At 46.7% G+C, this 8,491-nt stretch overlaps 2 protein-coding genes across 2 annotated transcripts in view; one reads left to right on the top strand and one right to left on the bottom strand.

The window, feature by feature from the left end:
- The first annotated feature begins 312 nt into the window (after positions 1–312).
- On the top strand, positions 313–3,059 carry SURF2 (surfeit 2). Its single transcript, XM_009322160.1, has 5 exons — positions 313–482; positions 709–812; positions 1,263–1,457; positions 2,036–2,169; positions 2,961–3,059. The coding sequence occupies exons 1-5, from the start codon at positions 313–315 to the stop codon at positions 3,042–3,044; spliced, it is 687 nt and encodes a 228-aa protein (XP_009320435.1). The 3' UTR covers positions 3,045–3,059.
- Positions 3,060–3,375: 316 nt separating this feature from the next.
- The window catches only part of SURF4 (surfeit 4), a 13,527-nt gene continuing 8,411 nt past the window's right edge, over positions 3,376–8,491 (bottom strand). Inside the window, exons 3-6 of the mRNA XM_009322056.1 lie at positions 8,353–8,429; positions 7,686–7,729; positions 6,509–6,695; positions 3,376–6,276 (exon numbers count right to left, since the gene is read on the bottom strand). Of these exons, the coding sequence (XP_009320331.1) occupies positions 6,010–6,276; positions 6,509–6,695; positions 7,686–7,729; positions 8,353–8,429 (575 nt within the window). The 3' untranslated portion in view covers positions 3,376–6,009. The remainder of the gene's footprint in view (positions 6,277–6,508; positions 6,696–7,685; positions 7,730–8,352; positions 8,430–8,491) is intronic.

Below are 8,491 nucleotides of genomic sequence, written 5' to 3'. Positions count from 1 at the left end.
TTGAGGGCTGGGGCCGCCCCCGGAGGGGGGCCGTGAGGGGGACGGGGGGCGCCTCCCTGAGGGGGTTCGTGAGGAGACGCTGACGAGGCCGCGACCCCTGAGGGGGCCGTGAGGGGGGACGAGGCCGGTTGGTAGCAGGCCGGGGAAGGTGCCCCAGCAGCTGGGCTCGGCCCCGCTGAGCTCCCTGGCCCGGAGGCTTTTCTCCCGCCGTGGAAGCCGGAGGAGGGCTGGGGAGGAGGACGCTGGTGGGAGCTCGAGGTCTCTCCTGCCCTCCCCAGCCCGGGGTAATCCCCTGGGCTTCCCTGACCAGGCATGGCTTTTCTTCAGGTGAGATGCAGGCTGACAGGCCACGAGATGCCATGTCGGCTGTCGGAGCTGCAGGCTTATACTAATGGCAAGAAGTATCAGCGGCTGATGAAGACAGCCAGAGAGTTTGACTATGGCAAGTTTGAGCCCCATATAGTGCCCAGCACAAAGAATCTGTACGTATTCTTCCTCTTGTGTGCCATGCTTCACACTTTGTTCAATCTCAGACATGAAGTGGTCAACCTTTACAAAGTTCTTGAGTCTTTATGGGTTTGGGGAGACTGGGAAAGTCTTTATAAAGTATTTATCAACTCTGAGCACAGTGCTTAAAGTGAGAAGTTACTAAGTAATAGCATACGTAAACTCTGTCGCTGGCTCTTTCTTTCTTTCTGTGTCTGTCAGGCACCAGCTGTTTTGCAAGCTCACTCTCAGACACATCAACAAGTTTCCAGAGCACGTGCTGCGTCACGTCCAAGGGAAGCGCTACCAGAAGGCCCTAAAAACATGTAAGTGGCTTTTCTGAAGATACAACCAGCCAACTTTTTTCCCTGAGCTGTTGAGATCCCAGTAGCTCTGCACAACAGAATGGGATACATTTTCTTTAGGTCGACGGTAACGTACTGCTGTTGCTGTGTGTGCTCCTCAGCTAGGAAGGAAGGTCCCAGATGCAGGGAGCAATAGACCTCTAGCAAATACCTTGGAACATCCTTACTTGAGAGGAGGGGTTCTAAAACTTCCCCAGAGGGGGCGGTTCACACGTCCAGCACAGTCCCTCTGTTAACATCTTTCCCGTCTTTCATGGTCCGTAGTATCGCTGTAGGTTACATGAATGTATATTAGAGTTGGAGCTTGACATACTTTTGAGTTGCGTTTAATATAAGCTAGAGCTGGAAACGAAAAGGAATAAGGTGACTGGGTGGCCTTGCTAAGTGCTGCCCGGCCCCTCGCGCTATTAGATGAGGAGTGCCAGAAGGAAGGAGTGGAGTACGTCCCTGCCTGCTTGCGACAGAAGAAGCACCAGCGGACGCAGCACCCCGATGACCAAATGAACGGGAGCAGGCAGCCTTACAGAAAAGAGGAATTCTGGGAGCCAAAGTCCAGCGATGAGGACGGAGAGGAGACGGACGACAGCATGAGTGACCTGTACCCATGTGAGTAAAAGAACGTTGGTACCATCTATGTCCCAAAGGAAGTTTGTCGGCTCATTTTCTCCTGGCTGCTCTTCACTGCTCCCCGCTGCTCGTCTGCCAGAGGCGTGTGACTTCCATCCAGCTGGGGGTTCTTGGGTTTCAGAAAAGCTTGCCGCTGCCAAATAAGAAATAGCAGTTATCACTAAGTAATAACCAGAGCTGGATCACATAAGGTGTGAGGGGAGGGATACAAGATCCAGCGGGATTCGCTGCTGTAGGTATCTCTGCAGCAAGCGCTCCCGTCTGATAGGAGTTGGTCAGGCCGTTCTGCTGACTGACATCTGCCTTGCTGTAGGAGGGCGGACGCAGAACCGCCTGCGCTGAACAGTTCCCAGAACGGGGCTAGCGAGAGCACCAGGCGCGTTTCTGATAAAACACCAGTGTGTTTATTTCCCAGGTATTTCAGTAGTGACGTGTATATGCTCGGAGACTGGAAGCAGCTTGGCAAATCACCTTAAGATGCCCGCGAAGTAAAGTTAGGGGGAGGCAGAGCCTACCCGCGCAGGGAACTGATCCTGAGCTAAATCTTTGTGTTTTAGCCGCACTCTTCCCAGAAAAAAGCCCAGCAGCTCCACAAACCACAAAGGGCAGCGATGACTTTGCAACAGACAGCGAGGATGAGGATGGTGGGAGAATGGATGTCAGCAGAGCAGTTGGCAACAAAAGAGGAAAGGTGGGAGTCATGCCGCCGCGCGCAGCGGGAGGGGAGCGTGCAGCCGAGATCCCGTCCTGTAGGTGTTTGTCCGACCTATTCCTGTCCGAGAACCTGCAGAAGGTGCAAAGCTGTTCAGGAGAATAGACTTTCCCCCCGTGCCAGCCACTGGCTCGCATCCCGAGGCGTGAGTTACTACCAGTAAACGTTTATCCTAGGGATGTTCCTGCCTGTATAAGTAGCTCATCTTCGACGGGATCCTGCTGCACGCTCTCTTTAACGGGGAGACTGAAACGTGTCTGTGGGTTCTGTAATCTTCCTCCCCATAAACACGCGAACACAGGTTGGACCCTTTTGAAGTCATGGGGTCCTTCTAGACCCTTTTTCTGCCTCTTTTGAGGAGCTGGCCAGGTCCTGCCTTACAGGACATACCCTGATCCTTCTCAGTTCGGGAAGCAGGCAGATGTTACACACATAAAGATGGATAAACCTTTAACTCTCTAAGGCAGTCCCCGAGGAAGGGGCTGGATCCTTTATAACCATCTCAAGCTGGAAAGTTAAGGCTGGATGAAGCTTAGGTTCATTTCTACGGAGAGACTGTCGCTGTATCCAACAAAACCGTATGTCTGTCGGAGAAAGGAATGCTAAGTTGCGGGATAGGGCAAGGAGGCATCCTGGCTGGCTCTCTGACCAGGGCTGTGCTGCTTCCGTCTGGTGGTAAAGGAGGCGACACTCAGTTTCTCTTTAAGCTATCTTGGGCAGGCCTGGATTTGGGTTTTGGAAATAAGCTGATTAACTTTTTTTCTCTACAGAAACAGTCAGGCCCTTTAAAGAAGAAATTCAAGAGTCATCATCGAAAACCCAAGAACTTCAAGAAAGCAACCAACGGCAAATAAATTTTATGATAAATATGTGGCTTGAAGCCTGTTGTGTAACAATTCTAGAAGGTGCACAAGACCATCTGAAGGGTTTGCCCATTCCAGTTAACCGTTACAGCTGGGGAGGGGAATAGCAGGGTGGAATTCAGTTGTATTCTAACAGCCTCAAGCCACCCCCCCACCACCAAGGGAAGGATGACCGCTGCAGCCAAGTTACAGGCTGCCCAGTGCTCGGAGCTCTTTACGGAAAGATGGTTTTCAGTAGGTGGGAGAGAAAGCACGCAAGACCACTAACCAGCATTTCCAGGTAGCCCAACTGTGGAGCGTCACCAGTCACACACGCCAAGTGGATACAAAGATGCCATTGTTTTATTTTGATTGTTTCCAAAAATCAAAACATTTTCAAACACAACTAAGGTACAAAATACAGCATAAAATGAGAATTTATACTTATTTCTTTTTCCACATAGAAAGCAAAAATATATTCAGAATGAATTCCAGAACACTTTGCAGAGCCAATTGACAGCTGACATCCTGCTTGTGAGAGCTTCTCAGCCATGGGGAGAGGTCACTGTATTTTTGGGAGATGCATGAATACAGCAGTGTATGTAGGAAACCAGAATCTTCTGCATCAGGACTCACAGTTAGTAAGTCTGCATATTGTGCTGCCTAGAAATATCGTATAATGCCCTCCACCTAACTGTGCCCCTTTAGTACCGAACTATTTCTGCTGCAAGGGACAGTATCGGTTCCCTTTCTGGGGTCTTTTGTTAGAAAGGGGACTTGATTTTCAGAGGAAACCGGTCAGTATTTCAGCTAGTCCATTATCCAGCTCCTTAGACAGGACACAAAGAAGTTGAGAAAGCCAACTTAAAGGGCTACTTACAGGAGTTGTTTCTATCATTCCATTTATAAATACTATGAACAACAACAGCAGTTAAGATATCCGAGAACAGCTGCCTTGCTGTAGTCTAAAACCCTTCTAGGACCTGCAGTGAAACTGAGCAAAAGCATCCTGTGCTGCGTATCCGTAACTGAAAGGACCAGTTTGTTTTGCTACAAAGAGACAGGCACAGCCAACACTTCAGGTGAAAACTTCTCTTGCAAAACCTGTTCAAAAAGAAAGCCTTCTATGTGACCTGAACTTAAATGCTGGCTTCCCCTCCCATCTACCCCCACATACCAATTTGTTTCCTTCAGCAGCAGCACATCTTGCTATTACATAGGCTTTTTTCCCCTTAAGATGATGAAATCGCTGGTTTAACATTCAACAGTGCTCTTCTATTTGTCATCAGCTCTTTCAGCCCAGTTTTCTCTCCTAAAACGCAACCGTTCAGCTGAACTGTCCAGGTTAGCGTCCTTACCAGGGTCTCCTGGTAAATAGCGCCTGCTGGAGGTGTTCAGCTGAATTACTCCTTGAACACACAGTTGAGCAGCTTTCTCAAGGGAGACAACAGTGCAAGGAATCAACGTGACATCAGCAAGTTGGTAGGGCTCATGCTTTCTAGAGTTCTTTCATAATCTAGTGAAACAGGTTCACCTAGTTGACTAGCGGAGGACAAAATGCCTCCTCTGGGCAGCACTAAGCATGTTCATGGCACAGAGGTTGTGGCACTGAGAGGTGAAAACAGGGCCTTCCCCTCTCCTCACCATTACGCTGAGGAGTTCCTCTCTGAACATGCAAGTTACAACCCTGGCTGCTTATTCACCGCACAGGCTTTGCACTTGCCTTCTTCAGCTATAACTGTTCGCATACAGAGTTGAGACCTGGGGCTCTGGCGGCACACAGCCGACTTCCATGTCTCCTCCCTACACATCCCGGGTGTGGTGTGAGATGGCAGACAGAAGGGGCTGTACTCGAGAGTTCAGCACCCCAGCTCCTCCACTGTTCAGTCAACTGGGACTTTTACAGCTGAGAGACTGACAGAAGTGACTCTAAGCAGCAAAGACTGCAGATTAGAAGATTGACTGCTCTCATCTTGCATGTACTGAGTGCAGGGAAAAGGGTTTCTGTAATTCTGAAGACATTTTCACCAATAACCTGCAATTCAGATATGGATTTGGGGCATATATGGATGGAAGCTGGTTAATAGCAGAAAGGAGCTTTTATTGCGGAACCTGCAGCACAACTTGACTCCCTTCTGGGGAATTCAGGAGGGGCAACTTTGGGGAAAGAATGCTGAATAAATGCTGAATAGAGTTCTTTTGGCACAGAATTTTAACAGAATCTAACATTCTGTCTCTTCAGAATCTCCCCCCCTTCCTTCTTGAAATCTAATTAGCCATACAGGATTCCTGATTAGCAACACAGGATTCTCCCTTGTTCCCCTCAAGAACAGAACTGGGACATGTTAGAAAACCCTCTCCCTTTTCTTAACCTAGAGGGGGGTACAACTACTTTCAGGGTTTTCTTTTTGCCTTCTATTAGGGGGCAGAAAAGACCTCCCCTCTTGTTAAACAAAAGGGAATTACAGGCCTCTGAGCAGCAAAATAAGTGATTTTTTTTTTTTTGATGCTGCTTTCCACCTCGATAAGCAATGCTATAACCAGCAATGGAACTCCTTATGCACGAGACAGTTTGGATGAGGGTGAGAAAGGGGATCCACTTTTTTAGTTATAGCTAGACCCCAACAGCACACTGAATGATACAGCTGTATCTGCTCACAGTACTTCAAATTTTAAAGTATTGCTGACGTTAAAGACAGCAACTGTTCTACTGCAACTCACTGAAGCATCAGCAAAATGCAGGTTCCTTGGGTTAGTTCCAAATCTAGGAAGTTAGAATAAGCCTAGGCAACATTCCTTGAAGAAACAGGATTTTATCTATAATATTACTGGTGCCACTGTAAATCAAATTCAAAACATCTGTGCCTTTAATAGGAAGGGGGCATGTATGTGTAAAATGCTGGCAGTTTTTGTTGAATCCATAGAGAATCAGTTCTGGACTTAATATGTTATGTCCCAAAAAGCGTTGCTATTCCTGTTACCACTCTTTTTTCTTCTCATCCATGGAGACTCCACCAGGGCCCAGTGCAACCACGAGGAGGAGCCCTCCAATTACAGACATGGTCTGGAAGAAATCGTATTTGAGGAAGTCGTGCATGGGCTTGTAGGCTGGGACGGTCCAGAAGGCATTGAAGTAGATGTTGATGCCAAACAGCCAGATGACTAGAGTCAAGGCAGCCAGCTTAGTCTTGAAGCCAATTGCTACCAAGATAATCAGGGCTGTGCCCACAATGTTCTGCAGAACCTGCAAGGAAAAAAAACCCACAAGCTTACATGCGGTTCTTAAATAGATACACAAACATCAGAACAGAGCATGGAGAAGTTCAGCAGAACAGCTTGTCATAACAACTTTTCTAAATATTAATTCTACTAAAAATAGACTTCAGTGATAAGCATTGAGTAGGTCCTGCAGGCAATCTGGGAGTTGGTACTATACTCTAATTCCTTAACTCATACTTTTATACTCAGATACTTACAGAAAAGAAGTTCATATCAAAATGCAGCAGTGTCATGAACATGAGGACCAGCAGCACACGCCCCCCCAGCTGCATGTACTGCTTAGGAGAGCTTTCCCGCATGGTAGGGACACCAGCAAACATGCTCTTCCCCTCTGAGCGCGACTCAGCCAAAAGCAGCAGCAAGCCTCCCCCAAGGGCAAGGTTCCTACAGAAAGATAGAAATGGAGGGGGAAAAAAAAAAAAGCAGTTTATTACAGTTCGCACTGATCTACAGGTTTAAAAATCTTATTGACAATTTCAACTCGGTAAGAATCTGCATGCTAGTGAGGAGTGACCTACTCTGCACCTTGCAATGCACGTCTGCATTAGACTTCACAGCTGAACCAGCAGCATTGTACACAACAACGATTTACATAAGCCTGTGTAGACACATACAGCCTGCCAGAGAAGTCCAGCACCCACAGCTCAGGCACAGTTGCTTAGCATCTGTTACAGCATGAATTTAGTTGTGTCGAAGTTATTCTGTACCTCAGGTTTAGCCGTATATGCCAAAGTAGTTCAGAGGTTGCTTTGAGAAAACAGAACAGCAGTACTGCTAAAAGAAGTTACACATTTACAGGGTTGTAGTAAGCCCAGAGTATAGTTCCTGTGCTGCACCCTGCCCTCCTCTCAGAGGAGAGGGGTGAAAAGGTAACAGGCAGCCATCACTCAGCATTTGACAAGAAAGCTCATGTTTAAGAACTCTGTCTTCTACTTAGAGAATGTGTTAGAGATTTGAAGTCCCAGAAACCACTCTAATATCTACATGCTTCGGTTTTCTTGGAAAATGGCTTCAGTCATGCATAAGCACAGTTGCTATTTCAGCCATTTAGGAAATAATAGCAGCTCACTGATCCAGTCTAGACAGTTGTTTGTGAGCTCTCAGCAAGGAGGTTAGTAGCAGAAGCACTTAGATCCTAGTGGGTTAGGATTAGTCTTCCCTTTCTACAGCACTGAGCCTGCTGTCTATGGTTTAAAAAAATAATCCATACAGTCTGTGTTAAGTGCTGTCATTTCTTGTTTAATGTAAACACATAATTTATAAAATCTTTCTAGTAAATGCTATGTACAAAGATCATTTCCGCTGTCAGAAAGTGGCAGCGACAGACAACAGTTTTCATTCCGTTTTGATAAAAACTTTAAGAAGTAGACGTACCTCATCAAGAACTTTAGGTCCCATAGAATGCTGTATGCAATAGTCTAAGCAAAGAAGAAAACAGGTTATAACACCATATAAATTACACTGAGGTTCTGAATTTATGATATAATCTCAAGCCTGTACTATCCATAGCAGAAGTCAATTAGAAGTATGTTATACTGAAAGAAACAAGGTAGGTTACATCAATGTGGTCCAATGAGTCAGTGTAAAACAGGAAACAGAAGCCAGAATCTGACTTGTGCTTTAGCGCCCACAAAAATTCATCAGTTTTGAACAGGAAGAATGCTGCTAGCTAGGATCCTTTGCGATGGGGACAGTCCTTTATAAAAGCTGTGTGCTGAAGGCCAAAGCAACTGCAAGTTCCACATTTGGCACGTTACTGCCATACAGGTAAATGGCAAGTTACTTTTGCTAAATTGGTCAAGGTCAAGTATTGAATCAACATCTCTAACTGATTAACTGCAGTTACAGCCAAGGATCTATCGGGCACGTCAGAAGAACAGAAGCAGCAAAATAGTTCAATGCCACCGAGGGCTGGCACTAGGCCAGGGTGGAGAAAAACTCCAGGGTTGCGAGTTGTATTTAAATATGTTGGTAGTATTGAGGCTAAGGGAGAAGATTTGAAAGATATGGTTTAGAAGGGCTGAAGACTTAAGCCTCCTACCTGTAATGCTATAATTCCAAACAGTCCAAAGCAGGCGTATTGCACAAAGTTCCTACTCAGCACCAGGATACAGCCGCCTGAGTTGGGGAAATTGAACACAGTTACGCTTCTGGCTTGCACAGGAAAAGATGCTGCAGGA

The sequence above is a fragment of the Pygoscelis adeliae genome, unplaced genomic scaffold, assembly GCF_000699105.1.
Source record: "Pygoscelis adeliae isolate BGI_AS28 unplaced genomic scaffold, ASM69910v1 Scaffold114, whole genome shotgun sequence".
In the NCBI taxonomy this organism is placed as follows: domain Eukaryota; kingdom Metazoa; phylum Chordata; class Aves; order Sphenisciformes; family Spheniscidae; genus Pygoscelis; species Pygoscelis adeliae.
Note: the sequence above shows the minus strand (reverse complement) of the source record. Positions and strands in the feature narration are given on the sequence as shown.